Source organism: Pelodiscus sinensis, unplaced genomic scaffold (genome assembly GCF_049634645.1).
Source record: "Pelodiscus sinensis isolate JC-2024 unplaced genomic scaffold, ASM4963464v1 ctg78, whole genome shotgun sequence".
NCBI classification, from domain to species: Eukaryota; Metazoa; Chordata; order Testudines; family Trionychidae; genus Pelodiscus; species Pelodiscus sinensis.
This window is the reverse complement of record NW_027466023.1, coordinates 100,057-125,903: the sequence shown is the minus strand read 5'-3', so window position 1 is coordinate 125,903 and position 25,847 is coordinate 100,057. Positions and strand designations below refer to the sequence as shown.

The window sequence follows — 25,847 nt, the reverse complement described above, 5'->3', positions numbered from 1 at the left end:
GATTTTGTTGGTGATTTAAATCAATTATTTACATCTCTTTCATTTAGGCCAGCGGTTCTCAAACTTTTTGGGCTCCAGAGCCCATTAAATACATAGAATCATAGAATCATAGGACTGAAAGGGACCTCGAGAGGTCATCGAGTCCAGCCCCCCGCCCTCAAGGCAGGACCAAGCTCCGTCTACACCATCCCTGACAGATGTCTATCTAACCTGTTCTTAAATATCTCCAGAGAGGGAGATTCCACCACCTCCCTTGGCAATTTATTCCAATATTTGATCACACTGACAGTTAGGAATTTTTTCCTAATGTCCAATCTAAACCTCCCCTGCTGCACTTTAAGCCCATTACTCCTTGTCCTGTCCTCAGAAACCAAGAGGAACAAATTTTCTCCTTCCTCCTTGTGACACCCTTTTAGATATTTGAAAACCGCTATCATGTCCCCCCTTAATCTTCTTTTTTCCAAACTAAACAAGCCCAGTTCATGAAGCCTGGCTTCATAGGTCCTGTTCTCTAGACCTTTAATCATTCTTGTCACTCTTCTCTGTACCCTTTCCAATTTCTCCACATCTTTCTTGAAATGTGGCGCCCAGAACTGGACACAGTACTCCAGCTGAGGCCTAACTAGTGCAGAGTAGAGCGGCAGAATGACTTCACGAGTTTTGCTTACAACACACCTGTTGATACAACCTAGAATCATATTTGCTTTTTTTGCAACAGCATCACACTGTTGACTCATATTCAACTTGTGGTCCACAATGACCCCTAGATCCCTTTCCGCCATGCTCCTTCCTAGACAGTCGCTTCCCATCTTGTATGTATGGAACTGATTGTTCCTTCCTAAGTGGAGCACTTTGCATTTCTCTTTATTAAACCTCATCCTGTTTACCTCTGACCATTTCTCTAACTTGCTACGGTCATTTTGAATTATGTCCCTATCCTCTAAAGAAGTTGCAACCCCACCCAGTTTGGTATCATCTGCAAACTTAATAAGCATACTCTCTATCCCAATATCTAAGTCATTGATGAAGATATTGAACAGTACGGGTCCCAAAACAGACCCTTGAGGAACTTCACTTGTTATCCCTTTCCAGCAGGATTTAGAACCTTTAACAACAACTCTCTGACTATGGTTATCCAGCCAATTATGCACCCACCTTATCGTGGCCCTATCTAAGTTATATTTGCCTAGTTTATCAATAAGAATATCAGGCGAGACCGTATCAAATGCCTTACTAAAGTCTAGGTATATGACATCCACCACTTCTCCCTTATCCACAAGGCTCGTTATCCTATCAAAGAAAGCTATCAGATTAGTTTGGCATGACTTGTTCTTCACAAACCCATGCTGGCTATTCCCTATCACTTTATTACCTTCCAAGTGTTTGCATATGATTTCCTTAATTACCTGCTCCATTATCTTCCCTGGGACAGACGTTAAACTGACTGGTCTGTAGTTTCCTGGGTTGTTCTTATTCCCCTTTTTATAGAGGGGCACAATATTTGCCCTTTTCCAGTCTTCTGGAATCTCCCCTGTCTTCCATGATTTTTCAAAGATCATAGCTAAAGGCTCAGATACCTCCTCTATCAGTTCCTTGAGTATCCTGGGATGCATTTCATCAGGACCCGGTGACTTGCTGACATCTAACTTTCCTAAGTGATTTTTAACTTGTTCTTTGTGTATCCTGTAAAAATGTATGCGGCGCCCCAGCGGTGTGTGTTAATTGTGTCAGTTTGAGGCGATTCTCAATTATGCTTTTAAAGGCTTTCCAGTTTGTCAACCTTGCAGAGCCCCTGGAGATGTCTCACAGAACCCTGGGGCTCTGCGGAGCACAGTTTGAGAAACACTGATTTAGACCAATCCAGAAGATCAATGCAGAAAATATGGAACAATTTGCCCATTTTTAAGAAAAAGTTGAGACACTTAAGTAGCAGGAGGGCTTAAATACAGAACTGTCCTTTTAAAAATGAAATGTCTGGTCACCCTAGTTTTAATGGGGAGAAAAATAAATGTATCTTTCTAGCAAAAAAGAGCACAGGACTTACTTACAGTATGGCGGGGGGGGGGGGCTTTACTCTAGGAAGCAGTAACTCTGTAAAAGATGTTGGGGTCCTGGTGAATAAGAAGTTGAACATGAATTCCCAGTGCAATGCTGTTGCCAAAACATTAATTTGATCAGAAAGAGCTTTAATGGCACATAATGCAGCTTTAACAGAAGATACTTTTGTTTCATGACTGTGATAACTTGGAAAATATTAATCAAGAGAAATCTAACAATAACTGTTTTTAAAAAAATAGAATGAAGCTGTTTGTGGTTCTAGGATTTAATAAGCACAGAACTGAGATACCGGAAAGCAATGGGGAAGGGGGAACCTTTAGGTACCATATTTCAGTGTTTCTCAAGGACCATTCTGTGGACCACTGACTGTTCCCAAGGTCTGCCTCATCCAGTTTAGGAAAGCAATAACCTGGACCTTGATATCAAAAGGTTGAGAAACATTACCACATTTGAAAGAAAAGACAATACTCAAGATGACAGAATACCTTGGATATTTTAGTAGAATAGATTCCAGTGTATTAGTTAGAAAGAGGGAATGGAGAGCACAGAAACTCATACTTTCAAAATGGAAGTTGCTCAGAATTTAAGGAGGTGGGTACATTGTATTTGAGTTAGATTCACAGAAAAAGTATTGTAATTGAATAGCTGGAAAAAAATGCAGATACTCACTGCCTGAGGGCAGGACCTAAGGCAGGGGGAGTGTGTGAAAAGGGTGCTAAGCATCTGCCTGGGGAAAAGCTGCAGAGCCTACAGGGCTTGGCCATAAACAGGCTGGAAAAAGCTTCTTCACCAACACTTCAGAGCTTAGTTGAGGGACAGAGAAGTTTCCCTATGCCAGTAGCTTTTGCAAATGCAGGGCTTGGCTCTTGCTGGCCAGCCTCCAGCCTGAGGGTCTTTCCAGGGATGTCAGCCCAGCCAGAGGCAATGAGGGAAGAAAGGAGCCTGCCAGCCAGGCTGTTGTTGAGCTGAATGATCTGACCAGGGTACGGCTCTCCACAGAGTGCTGGGAGCTGCACCCTGCTAGAAGGGATATGGCAGAGCAGCAGGGCTGAGGGGGTAATGTAAAGGACCTGTGGGGGAGCAGCTGAGGTGACACGTAACCAATCAATGCCTGACTGCTCTCACCAGCCACTGCAAGCAGCGCACGGAGTGATGGGGCTGAGGCCTGCTTGCCAAGAGGAAGAACGCAGAAGGGACTGCACTGATGAAGCGGCTGGCCATGCACACTGCAACTTTGCCTACATTTTGAGATCTATCCACTGGCAAATATTAAATGGATTTAAAACTGGCCATGTTAATTTTATATCATGCTAGATTTTTCTTAACCAAAATGTACAGCAGTGTGTGTCAACCATTTTTTATAAACTTCAGGGGAGCAGCCAAGTTAGTCTATAAAGTACTACCAAACCATTTGTTGTTTTTTTAAGTGTTTTTTATGAAGTACCCGTTTTTCAAAAAAATTATAAGTACCCACTTTTTTTAAAAAAATTATAATATCCCCAGTACCTACAGTTTTCAGAAACACAACATTTTTTTCTACAATTGCACCACATTTGTTTAAACAACTTAATCGTAACCGGGAGGGTGATGAAATTTTTCAGGGAAAAAGTACAAACATAATAAAGTGCAGGAAAACTTAAAACAAAAATTCAGTTTTCTTCAAATTTCAGTTGTGTTGATGTACCTCCCAGACTTCTCTTGAGTACCCCTAAGGGTACTCATACCACTGGTTGAGAAACACTGTTGTACAGTATCAAGATTGTACAGTAGATACCACTCACCACCTATCTAATCACTGTGATCTCATGATAGCTCTACTGATAGCGAGACAACTCTTTCATCATCTGGAGCCCTCAGGTTTCCTTTACCTGCCTCAATACAGAGTTCAGCTTAAGTTCAATATTGAAATTGCACTTGTCCCACGGGTTGAAATTCTCCTTTTATGATGGACAAAGGTTGTGTGTCCCCAGTAATACTCCTGAGGGAATTCTGCACCATGACACAAAGCAGAATTTTGCAGAAATTAAAGCAGTGCACACTAAGGATGTTAAATTGCAATTACCTAGCATGGTAAGATCAGTCCCACTCCTGGGTCCCTGACCCCTGTTCTGCCCACTATCCCACAGTTTAGGGCTGCAGCATAAGACTCACTCCTTAGTTTCAGTGATAGAAATGTCATGCAAGGCACTACATTTAGCCGTTTGGAATGGAAATCCATCAACCATACGAAGAAACTTGCACAGATACAGACAGACATCATCTTTCTATCCAAGTGCAAGAAGATGGACATCATACCCAAAGGACTGAAAGTGAACAATCCATTAAGATCAACATACTGCACTGACTACAGTGAAAGACACTGCCTCACACTATCCAAGAAATTAAGAAATCACCTGATAAGTATTTTATACAAGAAACAGAAAACCATCAAAAATGACATTTCTAACTTAGATCGTCTCATCTGAAGACAAACATCCACACCGACTGACTCCTTAGTTTTAGCGCTTGACCTTCTGTCCCTCAGCTTAAACAATTTCCTCCACTTTCGGGGGGGGGGGGGAGAAGGGGAGGGAGAGGCAGAGGCACAGCAGGAAAACAGTGCAGGTGGGGACTGATGGAGTCCCCGCTTGCGCTGGCTCCCACTGGGACACTTTAAGACTGCTTCAGTCCCCATTTGCACCATTTCCCTGCTGTGCCTCTGCCTCTCCTGGCCTCCACAGGGATGGTGCTAGGAGGGAACCTGCTTTTAAGCTGGGCTGGGTCGGGTCCCCCCCGGCCTCATTGCCTCTCTCGGATAGAGGTAGCAAGGTGGTGGGGGAAAACAACTAATCAAGTCACTCCTTGATTCTATGCTTATCGGATGGTCAACTAATCACTTACATCACCAGAGCACAGAGGATTTCCTGTCCCTCACAGACATGCATTAAGAGTGATGCTGACCACTGTGTTAAGGTTAACTGGACCCAGCAACACCCACTTCACACATAGAAGACACTGGGGGAGCTAGAGAGTCACTTGGGGCCTGCTACTAGACTATTTGTTGTTTTTAAGGGGTTTTCTGAGAAGGAGAAAGACACTCCCCACATTCCTCTTGCACACCGGAGGGGCGGGGAGGGGAGAGTCTAGTAGATTTGGCTTGCTTTCCAATGCTGGGGGAAGCCCTGAGCCTGGGGGTTTTAGGCAAGGCAGGGGCTGCATCTGGCCCCCAGGCCTTAGGCTCCCCACAACTGGTTTATACATAGGTGACAGTAGGAAATTGTGTTTTAAAACTAGTTCTTAGATTAACTTTTTCCCCAATAAAAGCAAATCAATTGCCTACTTTTGCTCTTCCTCTCACTCCCCAGGACCACGCCAAATGTTGCTGCTCTCTCCTGTCAGCCCCTCACTGCAGCCCGATCCCCTTCACTCTGGCCAGCTCGTATCCCAGAAAGTCGCTCCTATTAATTCTTCTATGTGGCAGTGTGCCCGCGGCTCCTCCTCTCCAGCTACTTTTTTATGCGCCTCGGGCTCTTCCCTGTCGCCAAGCGCCCCGCGGACTCTGGGGAACCGGAAGCACAGGGGAGGGCACGACAGTCATTCCTCAGCAGCGCCCCAAATCTGCTGAGGCAAACGGCTCCTCTTTGCAGGTAAGACAAGGCAGCGGCGGGGTGCAGGAACGGGGATCCCCGAACTCCGCGCTGACCCGGGGTAGGCAGGGCCCCCAGCCGGGCAGGGGACGGGGCTGCAAACGCCGCTCTGGCCCGAGGAGCTAGCGCCCCTCGGCCGGGCAGCGGGGGCTCGGAGCAGGGTCCCCTCACAGGCGGCCCTTGCGGGCGTCCGGGACTGACCGGTGGTCGGACTCTCCGGCCGGACCAGCACCCGCCCGTAGCCCGCCCTCACTTACCCGTGCGGGGAGCCCGGTCTCCCCGCGCTCACGGAACCCCGCGAGCGCCCTCAGTTCCGGTCTCAGGTGCCAAGCACCGCCTCCGGCCACATCAGCACCGGAACACACCGCAGCTACTTCCGGCCTCCGAATTGGCCTAGACAGCCCGCCCACAGGGCGATAGTCGTAGCCGCCTGCCAATCACAATGAGAAGTTTGAGGCGTTGCTAGGGTTACAGTTACACAGGGCATGAAACCACCAATCACAAGAGAGCGTAAGGGGCTCCGCCCACTAATAACACAACAGCCAATCCGCAGCACACCTGTCTGCTGGGCTTGGACGCAGCGCGGTGCGGCCCGCCCCTACCTACCGGTGAGGCTCTGGAGCGCGGCACGTCCCCTTTGGCCCGGGTCTGAGGGGAGGGAAGCCGGAGACACAGCGCGGCGGGGCAGCAGCCGCAGTGCGGGTCGCGAGGCTCACAGGCTGCGCGGGAGCAGCAGCAGACACCTCGAGCTCCTCGCGTCCCGTGTGCCCGCTGAGCCGCGCTCCTGTAGCGGCGTCGCGCCGGTCCGAAGGACAAGCGCTAAGGATAAGCGCCAGCCAGTGCACGCAGCCTGGCTCGTCTGCGGCTGGGTCGGTGGGATCCTGGCGGGGCCTGTAGGATGGAGTAGTAAACCAAAGGATTGGCATGCAAGGGCTCTGATTGTGGATGCAAAGTCTGGGGAGGCCGTGGGGGGGGTGCTCCAGGTGTGGGGAGGGGTTGAGGGTTGGTGTGCAGGAGCCGGTGGACCGACAGAAACTGAAGCCCTCAGTTTTTGCTACCGTTGCGGTTTCTGTCATGCATACATGAAATTCTGTGCTACTGCTCAGGACTTGCTACCTGGCCCATGGGTTGCTAATTCAGAGGGATGGGGTTCTGTGGTCCAAAACACGCACAATTTGCTCCCTGGTCCAGGGTTTGCTAATTCTGAGGGATGGGGTTCCGTGGTCAAAAACACTCACAATTTGCTCCCTGGTCCAGGGGTTGCTAATTCTGAGGGATGGGGTTCCGTGGTCAAAAACACTCACAATTTGCTCCTTGTACCGCATCTTCCCCCACCCTGTACAGTTTGAGGCCGGGCTCCCCCATACACTAACCTGCCAGTGGAGATGGAGGAGGGTTGGGCTTGGAGCAGAGAGGCAGGGAGGAGGCTCTAGCTGCCGGTTGCAGACAGAGTAGGAGCACGTGAGCAGAGGGATGACAGGGGGAGCAGAATGGGATTAAATTGGTGCCTCCCTAGAATGGTGCCCAGGGGCAACTGACTCCTTCAGCCCCCTCGCTGTGCCACAGTCCCCTCTCCTGCAGAGCTATCATCTTATGCATGTGCAAGATCTGTGAGAGCCATCCAATGCATCTGCAGTTTGTGTCTGTGGTGCCTGCTTCTGGGTGGTGTCTCAATGCTGCTACATTCACCTCTAAAGAGGGGGCTTCCCAAAGCAGGTCCTTGCTGCTGACCCCCAAGGCATCCACAGGTCCAGTCTCCTTTCAATGGGCCCACTTCCCAGGGCTCATTGATCTTGGATCTGGCTTCCATCCCTCTCCAACCTTTGCAACTGCCCAGAGGTGTTCACCTTCTGCCTTATACATTCCCACCTCATTCACCCCAAGGGACAGTCTCTGCCTCACTTGTCCTAGGGACTATTCTACCAAGACGTAATACAAAGTTTCCATGTAAAAAGACTCAATACAAAGCTAAAAACTTCAATGAGAGAATGATTAATACAGAGATGTGTCTATATCTGCTGCAGGGAGACACCTCTGCCTGCCTCCACCCCTCTCCCCCAGAGTCTACAGCCCCATTGCAAAGCAGGGGAGGGGAGGAAAGAGGCTGAGGCTCATCCAGTGAGACTGAAGCAGTCATGAGCAAGCCATGCCCGGGAGCCATTCTCCAGTCTATTGCTGTGTTGCTTCAGGCATGCTGAAAAGCAATCACCTCTAGGGTGGGCTGGACAGCTGCTTAACACCTGCAGTCCCAGGGCAGGCAGAGGGTAGTGCGGGCTGCCTTCCTGCAGCACCCCCATCAGAACCACTGTGCCCTCCTGGCTTAGGAAAAGAATAAACAGGAGGATTGGAAATTAGCCTGCCCAGTCTCACATCCCCTAGGCAGGGAATGAGCCATCTACATTAGGCCCCAGCTGGAATATCATGTCTAGTTCTGGGTGCCACATTTCAGGAAACGTGGAGAAAGTCCAGAGAAGATCAACACAAATGATGAAAGGTCTAGAGAACATGAGATATGAGGCAATGCTGAAGGAATTGGCCTTGTTTGCCTTGGAAAAGAGAAGACCGAAAAGGGACATGAGAGCAGCTTTCAAGTTTCTAAAAGAGTATAATAAGGGGGAGGAAGAAAAATTGTTCTCCTTGGCCTCTGGTTAGGATGAGAAGCAATGGGCTTAAATTGCAGCAAGGGAGGTTTAGGTTTGACATTAGGAAAAACTTCCTGCTTGTCAGGGTGGTTAAGCACTGGAGTAAATTGCCTAGGGAGACTGCGGAATTTCCATCACTGGAGATATTTAAGACTAGGTTAGACAGACACCTGTCAGGGATGAGCTTGGGCAACTCAACTTTGGAAGTCCCGGGGGCCACGCTGATACTTACAGAACATGATGAGAGCCTCAACTAAAGTGTGATTGAATATGCAAGCAAATATATACAAATAGTTTCTCTCACACAGACAGTCATGAATGCAAAGATTAAGTCAAGACTTCACAACACACAGGCCCCATTCAAGTCAGTTCTGCTGATATTAATAAAATGCAACATTTCCCCAATTTCTACCCATGTGACAGCACTTTTCATGAGCAATGACAGTCCAGGAATGTAACTACTAAAACGCATCTCAACAGAAGATCATTTCACTGACTACTTTTTTGGTTTTGGCTTCCACTTGCTGGCCTCATGTTGATTCCCCACAGAAACCCAAACTGCACCGCAGGGCACAAACAAACTGGCCATGGGCAGCATGCAGCCCACGGGCCATGTGTTGAGCAGCCCTGGGTGGTTGGTTCTGCTGTGAGGGCAGGGGACTGGACTTGATGACCTCTTGAGGTCCCTTCCAGCTCTAGTGTTCTGTGATTCTATACTGCCTGCATGGGGTTAGATGGGGGATTGTGCCCCCTAGAAGGGACAGATCTCCAGAGCCCATCCATACCTCCGTGAGCCAGCCTGTGCTCCCTTCCCTAGGACTGAACCAGAGCCAGGGCTCCCTAGAGAGACCATGTAGCCTCCTGAGCACCAGTGAAATTTTGGTGCTAGGGCCCTCCCTCAAGTGGATCCCTTGCACTGGGGGTCAGGTCAGGCCCTGTTTACTCTCACACTGTGGGGTGCCAGAGGTGGTGCCTCTAGGCCAGTGTTGCGGCGCAAGGGGAATGAATTGGCTGGTTCCGAAGCATTCCCCCCACAGGCCTCAGCAAGCCTGGGGGCAGGGCTGAGCAGATGGGAGAAGTGTGGGCAGGGGGTGGCTGCAAGGTATCCATCTCTGCCCTTTGATGCCGTTAGCTGGGGTGCACTGCGGGCCGGAGGGCAGCTCCCAGGATTGTCTCCTTTGAACGGGGTGGCTTGATCTCAGCACAAGCTAGACAGGGTATGATTGCTGAAGCCCCCCCACCCTGCGGTTGTTCCCCACATTAATCAGATTGCAGCGAGCCAGGTTATGCTGGTCTGTGCTGCAGTCACATCTTTGCTACCTGTGTAGACAGCTCCTGAACCACTGGAAACTGAGCTTCTAGTCCAGCCTGGTGTGTGACTTCAGACATGTCACAGCTCCCACTGTGCCTCCATTTCCCCAGCTGTAAAATGGGAACAATGTGGGCCTCCTCGCTAAAGCCCTCTGAGTGTTACCAATGGACGGAGCATGGGCTGGCAAGGACAAGTCTTACCGTGGTCATGCGGGCTTGGCACCTTTCCAGTGGGCGGATGGCGCCATCAGTTGCTTGATAGTGCTTTGTGTCAAGATGAAATCTAGTGAGGTGGTCCAGTGACAGATGGGTGAGTGGCTGAAAGTCAGTAGGTAGAGAACCGTGTGCCAGGTGGCAGGTCACTGGCAAATTCAGCATACGGGGAAGGGTCTCCCCACGCCTCTGCTCCCAGCACTTGCAGGCGTAGTTCACAAATGACAAAGCTCTTTTCCCCACCAGCCAAGCCATCACTTTACTCTGGGTCTTTAACACATGCTGTCCCTTGCCATGGCTGGGCACTGCTCCGGGGCGGACCCAGCTCTCCTAGCCCAGAATCACAGGAGTGCCCAAAACGTGGGGTTGGGGGGCACAGGCACCCAGACCCGTCATCCCCCACCGTGCTGTTCTTGCCACAAGGCCCCCACACACACACTGTCCCCCTGCCATTGCCTGCCCTTACATGCCTCTGGGCCCCCACCCCCTGCTCCATGCCCCTTGGCCCTGGCCTGCCTGACTAGGTGTAGCCAGACAGAAACCCCCCTCCTCCCTCTGACATCGATGGGAGAGAGAATCCTTAAGAGTGAAACTCTGTCTTCAAAGGCTCCAGGGCATCCAGAGGTGCTGGAATAACAATGGCCCTGGATGCTAGACAGGAACCAGATAACAACAGCAATTGGGCCAGCAGGTGATGAGGCCTCGGGCTACCTTTGGCTGGTACCAGTATTGATACGCCTACACACACCGTCCCAGAAGAGGAATCTGCCACCTCATCAGAAAAAGGATGTCTGGCCCGAATGGGTTTCATGGTACCTGTAAGTGCCTTTTTTTAGTGTAATTTCTATCTTGTCCTTTTTGTAGTGGCTGCTTGCCTTGTAACAATAAAATAACTGTTTAAGCTTTAACCTGACTCCTCCTCTTGCTGTAACAGAACCAGACACAATTAAAAGGATCACAGCCGGTCAGGGGTAAACGCAGTAAGAGCTGAGCATTGGGTTGTGCTGCCTCCACGGGGCAAACTTTTGGGGCTCCCGTCAGCCTTCCTGGCTGCCCGCTGTGAAGGGACCCTGTCCTAGCAGTTGAAGACTCAGGTGTTTAATAGGGCTCACAGACCACTCACTGCTCCAGCCACCGGCTAACACCAGGGGCTGCTGCTGGAGACTGGCAGGTTTTCTAACAGCTGATGCCAGAGCCAGGCACTCCCAGAACCTCCCACAACCAAATCCCCCTCCCTCAGAGACAGGCAAACCCAGAGCCTTCTTCCCCCACCAACCAAATCCCCTTCCTTCAGAGACAAGCCACCCCAGAGCACTCCACTAAATCTCCCTCCTTCGGAGCTAAGCAACCCAGCACCACCCCACAACCAAATCCCCCTTTGCTATGCCTCTGCTGCAGAGGTATTAACAGAGCATTGAACATGAAATGATCTTTAACAGTATGTTCTCACTACTTACATTGAAGAAATCCATTCCACCTTGGTTTAGTAGAGAGAACTCTGATTGATAGGGTTGCCAGGTGTCCGGTATTCTACTGAACAGTTGGGTTTTTGGGCCCTCTGTTTGGTAAAAAAAAAAAAAAAAAAATCCCAAAAATACCAGACCTGTGCAATGTCCGGTATTTTCTGGTTCTCTGGCTGGACGCCGGATGGAAGCCTGGCAGGGGCTAGGGGAGAGGCTGGGAGACAGGGCACGATCGGCGCTGGGAGCCTCTGGTTGAGTCTGACGCCTTGGGTAGGAGGAGAAGCCCTGTACCTGCTCCTCAGCGCATTGTGGAGCCACAGCCGGACTTACTCGTGCTTCGCCAGGACTATGTATGGGACTGACAGTGCCCCAGGATCTGCATGTGCCCAGGTCATTCCCCCCCCACACACACACACTTCCCCCGACCCTTCCCGACCAGCTCCGCTGCCCTCAGCCCCCTCCCAACCACCCCTACTTCCTGCCAGCCAGTTCTCCTCCTGATCTCCTCCAGCCAGCCATGCTGCTCCCAACCCCACTGGGACAGTTGCGCTGCCCCACCCCCATCAAGTGTGTCTGGTATTTTTTCTAAACCTACCTGGTAAGCCTATTGACCAATAAGAATCTGGTGTTGCAATCTATATTTGCTTCTCCCTTGTCAGTATAGCTTTTATTTTGGTGAGTTTTGCACACAGATGCAGGAATGTGGACTTGAGCATCCAAAAGTTCTGCAGGCCACTGCTCATCAGCCCAAACCTCCATTGTTGCAAAAGATTTTTGCCTTTGGGAAGGATGTAAGATGACACAATATAATACACATGGTGAATATTTGTGAGTCAACTTCTACACACAAGCAATGACTATGAACATGGGACACTAGGGGCTGGATTCACAGCCAAGATAAATGCAGCAAAAGGTAATCCTCATTGCTGGATCAACTGCAAAGGAACTGTTGAAAACAGGACAGGAAATCAGTTACACTGGAAGCCACATGATTCAACAAAATAAACTTGTGCTATTAAAAGAAAATGAAAAAAAGGTAAAATTAAAAACTCCTAATTACAGATCAAAGTACAAAAACCATAACAAGTGCTAAAATAGAAACACAGATGGAATTCCTAAAACCAATAACTACTTACTTAAAATTTTTGGATGAGCATTAGCTATTAAAATAAAAAGTAAACAGCACATGCATTGAAAAGTGATAATACAGATAAATGACAATGTGTTCAGAATAATAGAAATAACATTTTGTAAAGTTGCAAAACTATAATTAAAATGGTTTACAAGAAGAGAGTGCAATTCAGGGAATCACATCAGCAGATAAAAACCAAATTGGGAATTGTTATGAGACTTCACGTAGACATATAGTGATAACAGACTTTTTTAAATTCTCAAAATGTGTGACACAGAGTTTGAGGGAATGTAGGTAAATTATTTCACTGCACCAAGTCTCCTGTAGCAGTAAAGTAGCACCAGGGACAGAAGGGAGGGGGTTTGGCGTCAGTAACGGGTTTACAATGGTGCCAATGGCACTGTGGCACCAGGCCCACCCACACAGCTGAGTCTGGCCCCTTGCCTCCTATCAGGGCTGGCTATTGTGGACAGGGGTGTCCAGGTGTGGGAAAGTAGGTCTCTAGAGGGCCTGGGGGGGTGCAGGGCAGTAAGGAGGTGGGAGGTGCTCGGCAGTGCACCACCCCGCCCAGGACATGCTCTCACTCCTGCGGCCTCAGCAAGACCACCACCACAAGGCAGGAGTGCCAGGACCAGCACCTGGGGGCCCTGTGAGCCCTGCACCGCACCATCCAGGCCTGGATGCAGGAGGACCTGCAGCTCCGCCGGGAGCCACTTGCTCAGGACCGTGCCTGTAGGTCCTGCTGCAGAGCATGCTGCCCCATGCCGGTCCTGTGCCTGCTGCCCCCCCCCCTCCTCAGCTACTGTTCCTCCTCCCACTCCTGCCCCCCTCCCACCTCCTCCTCAACCCCCACACCCTCCTCCTTGATCTCCACACCCTCCTCCCCATCCCACCGCACCCGCCATGCTGGGAGACACATGGCCCAACAAGACCCACACCCCTGAGCCCTGAGTTTCCCCTCCCCCTTCTTCGCCTTGCTTCGCCCTTCCAGCTCCCTCCTCCCAGGTCTCCCCCTCCCTTCTCTCACCCTCTCTCCTCCCCTCTCCCACCTCCTTTCCCCAGTCTCCCCAAAGTTTCATTCCCCCTCCCCAGTTGTGTTAAATGAAGACAGTTTCTATTTTTGAAAATACGTGTATTTTATTTGACATCAGGAAGGGGAGGCTAGGGAAGGGTAAGTGGAAGGACAAGAGGGGAATGGGGCACAAGCTCCCAGTGGGGCAGACCGGGGAGACTGTTAGCACTCCTCAGGGTGGCAGCTCTCCCGCAGGGACCCCTGGATCCTGACAGCCCCTCGGTGGTGCTCCCGGATGGCAGCCTGCAGACAGTGTAGCCAGGCTGCCGGTAACATGTTCACAAGATGCAGAAGAGTCCCCACGGGCAGGTCTGGTTCCATGTTGCAGAGTGCCGTGGTGTCCCGAGTGAGGGCAAGCAGAGTACTCCGAGACACAAATGCTTTGTTGTCCCTCAGCAAGGTAGATCAGCAAGCACAGAAACCTGAGAACTGTCTGTCCGGGATGGGGGGTCGGGTCCCTTTAAGCACAGACCTCGGATAGCCAGAGGCAGCAGACCCACACACTAAGTCTGACCCTGATCCCTGCTGGCACTGGTTCTGGCCAGCCTTACCTTCGATTCAGGGTCCACTCAATGTGGACGTGCTATTTTGAATTAGTTTGTGTCTAGATGCGTTATTTCGAATTAACTAATTTGAAATAAGTTAATTTGAAATAGCGCTGTAGTGTAGACATACCCTTGGAGAGCAAGGGTACGTCAGACTACATGGCTCCGTTGATGGAGCCATGTAGTAAAGTAGTTTTCTCGGCATAGTCAAAGAAGCGGGGATTTAAAGAATCCTCTCTTCATTAAAATTAAAATGGCTGCCACACTGTGCCAACGATCAGCTGATCTAGCATAGCGCAGCAGTCTAGACACGGTGCAGTCGACAAGAGAAGACTTTGTCAACCTCTCCGGTAAACCTTGTTTCACGAGGCATACTGGAGTGGTCGACAAAGTCTTCCCTAGTCGACCACGCCGCGTCTAGGCTGCCGTGCTGTGCCAGATTAGCTGATCATCGGCACAGCGCAGCAGCCATTTTTATTTTAATGAAGCGGGGATTATTTAAATCCCCGCTTCTTTGACTATGCCAAGTAAACTACTTTACTATATGGCTCCGTCAACGGAGCCGTGTAGTCTAGACGTATCCTTGCTCTCCAACGAGTCTTCTGGATAAGGGAGAAGTGGTGGATGTGGTATACCTAGACTTTAGTAAGGCATTTGATACGGTCTCGCATGATATTCTTATCAATAAACTAGGCAAGTACAACTTAGATGGGGCTATTATAAGGTGGGTGCATAACTGGATGGATAACCGTACTCAAAGAGTAGTTATTAATGGTTCACAATCCTGCTGAAAAGGTATAACAAGTGGGGTTCCGCAGGGGTCTGTTTTGGGACCAGCTTTCTTCAATATCTTCATCAACGATTTAGATATTGACATAGAAAGTTCATTTACTAAGTTTGCAGATGATACCAAGCTGGGAGGAGTTGCGACTAATCTGGAGGTTGGGGTCATAATTCAAAATGATCTGGACAAATTGGAGAAATGGTCTGAGGTAAACAGGATGAAGTTTAATAAAGACAAATGTAAAGTGCTCCACTTAAGAAGGAACAATCAGTTTCACACATACAGAATGGGAAGCAACTGTCTAGGAAGGAGTATGGCAGAAAGGGATCTAGGAGTTATAGTGGACCACAAGCTGAATATGAGTCAGCAGTGTGATGCTGTTGCAAAAAAATCAAACATGATTCTGGGATGCATGAACAGGTGTGTTGTGAGCAAGACACGAGAAGTCATTCTTCTACTCTACTCTGTGCTAGTTAAGTCTCAGTTGGAGTATTGTGTTCAGTTCTGGGCACCGCATTTCAAGAAGGATATGGAGAAATTGGGTCCAGAGAAGAGCAACAAGAATGATTAAAGGTCTAGAGAACATGACCTATGAAGGAAGGCTGAAAGAATTGGGTTTGTTTAGTTTAGAAAAGAGAAGACTGAGGGGGCACATGATAGCAGTTTTCAGGTATCTAAAAGGGTGTCATAAGTAGGAGGGAGAAAATGTGTTCATCTTGGCCTCTGAGGCTAGAACAAGAAGCAATGGGCTTAAACTGCCACAAGGGAGGTTTAGGTTGGACATTAGGAAAAAGTTCCTAACTGTCAGGGTCATCAATCACTAGAATAAATTGCCCAGGGAGTTTGTGGAATCTCCATCTCTGGAGATGTTTAAGAGTAGGTTAGATATATGTCTGTCAGGGATGGTCTAGACAGTAGTTGGTCCTGCTATGGGGGCAGGGGACTGGACTCGATGACCTCTTGAGGTCCCTTCCAGTCCTAGTATGCTATGATTCTATGATTATGATTCTAAGGGGATGTCTGCACTACAGCGTTATTTCAAATTAACTTATTTCGAATTAGTTAATTCAAAATAAGCTAATTCAAAATAACGCATCTAGACACAAAAACTAATTCAAAATAGCACGTCCACATTGAGTAAACTACTTTACATGGCTCTGTCGACGGAGCCATGTAGTCTAGACGTACCCCTAGTGACCATTGTTCCAGATTTCATGTCAAAATTGAAGAGATGGTTCTAAGTTTAATTAAAAAGTGTTTTGGTTCTTTGTTCAGGACAATGTAGAAATAATGTATTATTATTGTGTGAAGGGGGACTCTAAAGAGAGATCTGTTTGTGAGGAATCGTAGAATCCTAGAACTGGAAGGAACTTCAAGAAGTCCAGTCCCCTGTCCTCCTGGCAGGACTAAGCACCATCTGATTGTTGGGCCCAGAAAAACAAGGCCTGGTCAACATTATGCTAAGAAAAGTTAACAAAGGCTAATTTCATAGGCCTCTGAGTATTCTTGACCAGAACCAGGAATGTGGTTCAAACAGAGGCGTACCCTCCATGCTGTCTTAGGTTATAGAAGTAAGATAATTGATAAATTACATATTTGTACCTACTGTAAGTAGAACAGCTTGTTTTGGGAACTGGTAAGTAACTCCCTGTTTCTGTTCTCTTTGCTAATCTTACCTCCCTATTTTTGCCCTTTGTTTGTGCTCAAATCCCTTGTCTCCTTGTTCCTGGTACCTGCCTTTTGTGATTGATAAGAAAGTTGCTGATGCATTATGAAGCGCTTCTGGCCACAATGAATGGTTGGCCAAGATATGCATAGATACTAAAAGTTTTAGAAAGGGTTTGAGTTGCTTGGGTGAAGAGCTTATGACGCGATGAAACTGTCTTTATAAGCCTACCTGTTACTAAAATCGTGGCTGGTTCTCTATGGAGACGGGTCGCTCTCTATTGTTGTGTGCACTCTTCAATAAAGAGCTTGTGATTGGACTTTGCTGGTGTTGCCTGTCTCTTTGCAGTCAGACAACGAACCGAGCCGTTTGGGCTAAAGTCCCTGACATGATCATCCCTAATAGATGTTTAACCAACCTGCTCTTAAATATCTCCAGTGATGGAGATTCCAAATCCTCCCTAGGCAATTCATTCCATTGTTTAACCACACTGACAGTTAGGAAGTTTTTCTTAATGTCTAACCCTTCCTCAGGAAGGGAAACTGAACCCGAGAAAAGAGACTGGTATGGAATCTATAGGGCAGAGAAGGTTATTACGCCTGGTGCTTCTGAGTCTTCTCTACCACGTATAGGGCAGTTTCTGGGGTACCAAAATCTCTGAAGTTGTGGAGAGGAGTAGATCATAGTTCTAAATCTTTATTATTTTTTTTTACTACAAACTCCACAGACGTCAGCCTTTTTTGGCCAGAATGGTGAAATTACGTCTTAATGTAAACTTAGACCTATGCATGGAAAAATGAGGTCAATACTAAGGCAATTACTCCCGCCAGTATCTGATTATCTTTCTCACCCCTTCTAATTTGCATCCTGAAATAGCAGTGCTTTGCTAGATTATCCTTCACCTTCTTTCCATTTCCAGGAGACAGTTTATATCATTGAGGCTTTAAGGTTTCTAAGTCAGCATAAGAGCAGATTAACAACTGTAATTAGCTTCTGGGAGGGTATTTCCCTCACTTAAATGAGCTGATGTTGAGAGTGAAGTTGAAAGGCAACAGGCAGAGATTGCTTTGAGAACTGCAGGAGGAAGAGTGTGATTCCAGAGGGCTCTTAGCTTCCCGCCAGAAAAATGGGGAACAGTGGTAGTTCCACAGTAGATGATCTGCAAGCTGTTGAGATCCACCATTGGTACAAAAAGTTTATGACAGAGTGTCCATCAGGACAGCTGACTGAACATGAATTTAAACAGTTCTTTGGCCTTCGAGGGCTGGATCCAGCGGCCAATGAGTACATTGAACAGATGTTCCGCACTTTTGATATGAATAAGGTATGTTCTTACCCAATGGGAAATGTACAGACAGCCTTGTACTGCTCATAAAGAAATCAAAGTATCACAATCTGATTTTTCTTCTAAATCATGGTCAGCAAAATGCTTTATAGCAAGGGCAGTAAACTTAAAAACATTTAAATCTAAGAAATGTATCTTAGGGAGAGATATGGAGTTTAGAATATTGAAAAAGAGAGGGGACCTTGGCTGTCGTATTGCTGTTAATTTGTGTATTTTAGGTATCCTGTGTATTTATATCAGAGGAGTAGCCCTGTAAGTCTGGATCTGCAAAAGTGACGCGGAGTTCTGTGGCACCTTATAGACTAAAGATTTATTGGAGCATAAGCTTTTATGGGCAAAGATCCACTTTGTCAGATGCATCTAACGAAGTGGGTCTTTGCCCACGAAAGCTTATGCTCCAATAAATTTGTTAGTCTATAGGGTGCCACAGGACTCCTTGTCGCTTATGTATTTATAGTGTATAGGATTGCAGAGTTGTGCAGTTTACATTCTTTTTTTGTATCCTTGGATGATGCTTGAATAAGAGGTACCTGTATCCTCTGTTATGGCACTTCATTGTCTGTCTGTCCTTAGTTTGGTCATCTGCATGATGAATCCTTTTCTCAGGTGCTTGCTATAAACTGCAATGCATCTCTTTTTTAGCTATTATAGCATTGTAGGAAGCAGGTGCAGCCCATTTATTACAGTCCTGTAGTTTGCCCAGTAACAGATACCACTTCAGAATATTAGATTATAAAATAGATGTATTTCTAAATTTAATGACATAAGGTGGTGTGGCAGGGTCAGTCCCACTCCTGACCCCTATTCAGCCCACTGTCCCACAGTGTAGGAGTCACAGTGTATGGCTCACTCGCCTTGGTTTGAGATTTGTTGTCTCCCTGTAGTCTTTAACAAGGTCAATGTTGCTCTCTTGGCTCCTCCAGTATCTTTCTTTCTCCAAACTCCTCCTCCACTCTCCAAAACGCCTTCACAACTCTCCTCACTCTTTCCACAGCTCCCCCAAACTCCTTCTCAGCTCTCTCTCCCCTCACCCAGAGGGAGATTTCTTAAATACGCAGCCCCAGTTAGTTTCACCTGGGCCTTAATTGATTTTGCAGCCACCCTGTCTCAGCTGCCCCTAATTAGCCAGGATTGCTGACTCTCTGCAAGAGCTGCCTCTTTCCCCTTCCACCACGCCCTTTCACCTGCTGTATTGCCTGACTTTGAGGTGGAGAGAGGAACCACTTTTCCACTGAGCACGACAGGCTGCTGGTCTGGGCTTGTTGTGCTTTTTCCTCCCCTCCCCTCCCCTCCCTTTTTTTTGTGTGTGTGGGAGGGTGCTACTGGGGTTGTGGCAGGGAGTTCACGTCATTCCCCATTACCTCTGACGCTGGAGCCTTCGGCGCTGCACTCTTAGTGGTGCCGGAGCCTGGTGCTGGGGAGATACTAACTTCCCTCACCACTACCATCGATCCCCCACCCTGCGAGGAGACACCGCAACCCGATGCCTCTACCGCTGAGGCTTCTGACCCTACTCCTGTTCCCTGTTCAGCCCCTCTCCCAACCGAATTTCCCACTTCTCTTCCTGCTCCCCCCTCCTCCTTGTCTCTTTCCTAATCCTCCACCTTTTCCTCCCCCTACTCCCCTTCCTCCTTTCCCTGATCCCTTCCCTGACCTCTTTTCCACCCCTTACACTGTTACTGCCGCCTCCGGGGCTACCACATTCAGCTCAGACATTGGCCCCCGGGAGGTGTTTTTTGTTTCTCCTGCTCCCAGCACATCTGGGGCTGTTCTCCCTCCGCCACTACCCCTGTCGTCATCCCAGCAGGGACTTCAGAGTCCCTGCTTTCCTGCATCAGTCGGTCGTGGGGCACATGGAGGGGTCTGGCCCAAGGCCCCGACACTCGACGTGCTGAGGGGCAAGATGCGCAGCTTCTTGGAGGACATTTGTGGCTCCAAGAATAAAGTGGCTCTCACCCTTCAACGCTGGGGGGATTTCCATCTCATCCTCCAGACCATAAGGGCCATTTTGGGGGAGGGTAAAGGGACTGGGCGGTGGGAGGCTGCGGCCTACCAGCAGGCCTGCGGCTTCCGTGATGCCCTGCTTACATTTGGGTATGATCACGGTTTGCTGTGGGGCCCAATGGGGACTGTCAGCACTCCTGCCAGTGAGGATCTTTCCCAGCCCTCTCGATGCCGCCATTCATCATTGCCACTCTGAACACCCGGGGCTGCAGGCAGGGTCTCCGCAGGTGTCAGGTACTCTCCTTCCTTTGGGAGGGGTGTGCTCTGTCGTCTTCCTGCAGGAGATCCTGTACTTCAGCCACCTGTCAGCCAATCAAGCTGGGGTGGCGACCCTATTCTCCCCGAAGCTGCGGCCTGAGGTGCTGGGGTCTGCCGAGGTTGTGCAGGGCTGCCTGCTGCATCTCCGGGTCTGGGTAGAGGGGCTAACATTAAATCTCATTAACATCTACGACCCGACATCCGGCCTGGAGAGGCTTCGCTTCTACCAGCAGGCTGCTGCCTTCCTCGGCTCTTTGAATCCTCATGAGTGCCGAGTCCCTGGAGAGCGGGGTCCTCCCTTTATCGTGCAGGTGAGCGGTGTTCGCCTTGCTGCCCAAGAAGGGGGACCTCCGTGATCTGAGGAACTGGTGTCCCATCTCGCTCCTCAGCACGGACTATAAAATCATCGCCAAAGCCATCTCTCTGAGACTCAAGTCCGTGCTGGTGAACGTGGTCCATCCAGACCAGACCTACACCATCCCGGGCCGTACCATCTTCGACAACCTTTATTTGGTCTGGGATCTCCTAGAGCTAGGGTATAGGGATGGTCTGTCATTCGCCCTCCTGTCCTTGGATCAGGAGAAGGTGTTCGACCGGATGGACCATGGGTATCTCCTGGGCACTCTGTGGGCCTTCGGCTTTGGGCCCCTCTTTGTGGGCTTTCTCCAGGTGCTGTACGCTTCCGCAGAGTGTTTGGTGAAGCTCAACTGGACCCTGACCGCACCGGTCAGCTTTGGGCAGGGAGTATGTCAAGGGTGGCCACTGTCAGGCCAGCTGTATACTCTGGCCATCGAGCCCTTCCTCCATCTTCTTTGCAAGAGGTTGACGGGGTTGGTGCTCCGTGAGCCAGAGATGCGGCTGGTCCTGTCAGCATATGCCAACGATGTGTTCCTCGTGGTCCAGGACCTGGGAGACCTGGCACGGGTGGAGGCCTGCCAAGATGTCTACTCGGTGGCCTCCTCCGCCCGGGTCAACTGGGTCAAGAGCTCTGGCCTGGTGGTAGGGGCTGGGTGGCAGGTGAGCTCCCTCCCACCCACGCTTCAGGCCATCAGGTGGAGCGTGGGTCTGCTACTCTATCTCGGCATTTTTCTCTCTGCCATGCATCCCTTTTCACCGGAGAACTGGCAAGGTTTAGAGTCCAGGGTGGCTGGGCGGTTGCGGAGATGGACAGGACTGCTCCGGTGCCTCTCCCTGCGTGGGAGGGTACTGGTGCTTAACCAACTAGTCCTGTCCATGCTCTGGCACCATCTCAGCATCCTGGTCCTGCCCCCAGGTTTCCTGGATCAGATCCAGCTGCTGCTGCTGCTGCTGTTCTTCTGGCCAGGACTGCATTGGGTCTCTGCAGGGGTTCTCCATCTTCCCCTGGAGGAGGGAGGGCAGGGCCTGACGTGTTTGTGCATGCGGGTTTGTGTCCTCCGCCTCCAGGCTCTGCAGAGGCTCCTATTTGATGCAGGTAGTCCAGCGTGGAGTACGCTGGCGCACGCTTTCCTTCACCGCTTCCAAGGGCTCCGATATAACCGGCAGCTTCTTTATTTGAGAGGTCTTCCGCGAGAACTCTCTGAGCTGCTGGCCTTCTATCAGGACCTCCTCCGGGCCTGGAAACTGCTAGAGGCAACCAGATCCTTGGGAGCCACCATGGGGGCAGACCTCCTCGCGGAGCCCCTGCTACACAATCCCCATCTACGTGTGCAGGCGGCGGAGTCCCCCTTGGTGTGCTGGAGGCTGGTCCTGGCAGAAGTCACAAGGATCAGAGACCTCCCGGACTGCAACCGGGGAGACTGGGTGGAACCTCAGATAATCGCCCAGCGCATGGGGCTCTCCACCCTACGTACTCCCCGGAGCGTGCTACAGGAAGTGAAGGATGCTTTGTCACCCACCGCTCAGGTTTATCTCGACAAGGTCCTGCGAGAGGGTGCACCCCGCCCGCCCCTCACCCCCAGCCCACCTGATCTATCCATCAGCCCTAAGCCCCACGTACCTCCCCGACTGCCTCCCCCTCATCACCCGAGCCGGCTGCACGCATTGCAGCTGGTTCCCTTCCGAAGTGCGCCAAAGAGTCACCTGTACACGCTCATGCTTCACACACTCCACTTCCCCACTCTTGTGTCCCACCCAGACACCAAGTGGCGGGACCTCCTACCACCAATAGAGGGTGGAGAACCCCGGTGGGACAGTCTCTATTCCACTTTGGTTCTGCGGTCCACCGGGGACATCAGCTGGAGAATCCTGCACAGAGCTGTGAGCATGGGCGTGTATTTGGCATGGTTCACCCCCATTCCTGACACTTGCCCCTTCTATGGCGAGAGGGAGAACCTGGTGCACGTGTACCTTTGGTGCACCAGGTTACAGCCCCTCTTTCGGCTCCTCCAGAACCTTTTGTTGAGGTTCTAGTTACACTTCTCCCCTCACCTGTTAATTTATGGACACCCCATCAGAGGCCCCACAAAGTCACAGGACCTCCTGGTCAACCTCCTCCTGGCTATCGCCAAGATGGTAATTTATAAGACCAGGGAGCAGACGGTGGCCGGGGGAGGAGCCTGCGACTGTGGGGCCTATTTTCGTTCCTTCATCTGCTCACGTATCTGGACAGAGTTCCACTGGGCGGCATCTGCTAGCTCTCTCGAGACCTTCGAGGGGCAGTGGGCACTGTCCGAGGTACTCTGCTCAGTGTCCCCATTCAGTTCCCTTGTTTTAGCACTTTGATCTCACACCCGTCCCTGTTTTCCTTTTATTTGTCCCAAGTAATTACTTTGTTTCCTGGGCTCAGTGGACCTTCCCCATAGGCTGGGGGGAGGTCCTTTAGATGTGGATGGGCTAACGCCTGCCCACCTCCCGGGTTCCAATAGGCACCCCTGCTCTGTCACAGTGGTTTCTAGACTGTTGGCAATTGAAATGGCTGTCTTATAGATATGTTGGGGGTCCAGCGTAGGGCTTTCAATGGAGGATAGAGAAATGGGGATTGGAGCACCTAGGAGACAAGATGGGACTCCTTTCTGCTGCCTGAAACTCCTGATTACAAGGCTGATGCATCCCATGTGTGACGGCACGTTGGGGGTTCCCCGTCTCCTGCACCCCGAAATGGCACAAACAGACTGCACCAGCCAGTGGAATTGAGGGTGGTTTATTGCTCCTCCAGCACAGCGCAGCACAGATGTAATCTGGTTACAGGAACTGGGGCTAAGAGGCCTCAGTGCCCCCCCTTGAGATCGGGGAGTCCCAGCCCCCTCCCCAGCTCCTTATTCCCTGCCTTCCAGCCAGGAACTAACTAACCCTCTTCCAGCCCTGCCCCCCAGCCAGGGCAGCATTCCACCTTCCTTTGTTCCTCTCCATGGGGGGTGTCTGGCCACTGGTTCAACAAGTTTGGCAGTACCTTTGCATAGTGAGGCTTTCCCTGCTGGGTCTTGCTCCAGACAGCAGGGGTCACCACAGCCCAGCAAGTACCCCCACTACGTCACACCATGCAGCTATCTCTGCTTCAATTTCCTGACAATCTTGAGTTGGTGTGATGTAGTGTTGGTACCTTGCTGGTTGCTAGGCTTGGGCTGTGGGTGACCACCACTGGCTTCTGTCTGTACCATGGCCCAGCAGAGTAGCTGATGGGTCAGGTAGGTAACCTGTTCTACTGGTTACCTCCCAGGGAGAGGAACAAAGGGAGGAAGGCAGAGTGCAGCCCCTGGCTGGGGGGCAGGGCTGGAAGTTGGGCAGTTTCTGTCTGGTATCATGGAGGAAGCAACCTAAGCAAGGGGCTGAGATTTAGGGGCCCAGTCTACCCCATCTCAAGGGGGCCTGAGGCATCCTAGGCCTGCCCTGTAACCAGATTACATCTCTGCTGTGCTGTATCCTGGAGAAGCAATAAACTCCCTCTAGTCTACTGGCTGGTGGAGTCTGTTCGTGCCATTACGGGGGTGCAGGAGTCAGGGGAACCCCGACGCGCCATCACAGTTGGCAAGCTGAAGAAGAGCATGCATCTGTGTGTTAAGGAAGGAACTAATCATTGGCATATATAAGATGACTAGATAACTTCAGTCAGGTTGGCAGAGGGAAAGAACTTGCACTGGGGGAATGGGTATCATGTTAAGGGAACATATTGGAAGGGCTTGCAGAAGTTACTGAGTGTTTCTCTAGGTATCATCTCTTTTTTTAGAGACGCTGAGGCATACTCTGCTCTTTTGCTTTCACTACATTTTTGGGAAATACAATGAATTTACAGTGAAGTGCTTAGAAACTGAAAAGCATCAGAGCTGTTTGGGGCCCAGCAAAGCAAAATCATGACCCATTGATTCAGTGGACCTGGAAATGTAAAGGTAGCTGTCTGCTTTTATTTAGGAAAGCAGCATGTCTCTAGCTCCTTCCTTGTGCCAACAGCACTGAAAAAATAAATGGATGTAAATCAAGTTCTAAAGCTAAGAGCCAAGCAGCTGCACTCCTGTACAGCAGTACAGAGCTGAGGATTGTACATACATATTTCATATCCTAAAGAATCACTTCACCATCCTGTCCTAAAATCTACAGGCCAGTCCTGTGTCCAGAGTGGTGACCATGGTAAACTAGACATTTTTTTCAGGCCCATCCAAAAATGTTAAGGCAGCTAAGGTTGCCAGATGGTTTCAACAAAAATACCGGACACACTTGACATTGCATCACAATCTACATTACATCTTATTTAGAAAATACCAGACATTTGTATTTTCTCATTTATATTTTCTCAATTTGTCTCCTGAACAGAAAGCTCAAATACTGGACTGTCTGGTTCAAAACCCTAAAGGCAGCTCAAACAAGCCCTTTACCTTTCCAGAATCACTTTCTTGGAGTATTTTGGAATTTCGAGAACTGGTGAAGAAGAGGCATATTCAGTAGGTTATTGTTAATGATAAAATAATATTATATATAAAATTCAAAATTCCTGGCATTATGTTTTTAGGCACTGGGTGGTATGGAAATATTAATTCTTTTAGAAAGGCACCTTTGAGTAGTTAAAATATTTAAAAAAAAACAAGAGAAATGGGTGTGAAGCTGAGGTTTGACAGGTCAGTATAGGTGACCACCCCTCTCACAGAAGGTGCATAACACATCGCCGTTCAAATTTAGTGTATTGAGTTTTAGTAGGTTTCTTAAAGAGTATACGACTGTAGCTTTGTAGTGAATGGCAACCATCTGTTTTGAAAGATGTAAGCAAGCAATAAAGCTTTAGAGTTACTGTTTGTTATGCTGTAACATTGCCAGTGGCTAAAAAGTCCAATTCTCAAGTGACAGCCTTGTCACAGATAATGCAGGCATAAAGCACAGGGCCACATGATGAAGCCAGTACACTACTCATGCTTGAGGCCAATTATTCCTGCTTATTTGCTTTTTTTGCTTTCCTCTTTCAACCACATCTCTTTATTCTCTTTGACTCCCTAGTGCAGCACAGCCTTGCAGCGTACATGTTGCTAGTTGTATTTCTCAGCTTGTAGTATCAGTGTTGAACATTTTCAATCCCTCTTCTAAACATCCTGAACCTAGGTCATCCAAACCTTGTGATGCATCCATGCAGAGTAACGAGATATGCTAGTTGGTTTTGGATACTGCAAGATGTGAAAGGCAATGTGCTGAGTGCAGGAGGTCATTGTTGTGGGAATGTTTAACTTGCTATTGTAGACATGAGAAAAAAAAGGAAGCAGAAGGGTAAATAGTGGAAATGAATCAATTCTTAGTGTGAAGAGTTGAGTTACATAAGCGTTTCACCTAA

The 25,847-nt window shown here is 49.4% G+C and overlaps 2 protein-coding genes across 7 annotated transcripts in view; one reads left to right on the top strand and one right to left on the bottom strand.

Moving 5' to 3' along the window:
- The window catches only part of GOLGB1 (golgin B1), a 131,435-nt gene extending 125,361 nt beyond the window's left edge, over positions 1 to 6,074 (bottom strand). For 4 of the 5 annotated variants that reach the window (XM_075918353.1, XM_075918356.1, XM_075918355.1 and 1 more), the window contains exon 1: positions 5,942 to 6,074. The gene's annotated coding sequence lies outside the window, so the exon portion shown is untranslated. Of the gene's footprint in view, positions 1 to 5,377; positions 5,597 to 5,941 lie in introns of all 5 variants that reach the window. The other variant, XM_075918354.1, reaches the window with a different exon arrangement.
- LOC102455136 (guanylyl cyclase-activating protein 1-like) overlaps positions 5,936 to 25,847 on the top strand; it is a 45,241-nt gene continuing 25,329 nt past the window's right edge. Inside the window, exon 1 of one of the 2 annotated variants that reach the window (XM_075918360.1) lies at positions 5,936 to 6,292. In XM_075918360.1, the coding sequence (XP_075774475.1) occupies positions 6,170 to 6,292 (123 nt within the window). In that variant the 5' untranslated portion in view covers positions 5,936 to 6,169. Of the gene's footprint in view, positions 6,293 to 17,622; positions 17,837 to 25,847 lie in introns of those variants that run through there. The other variant, XM_006120744.4, reaches the window with a different exon arrangement.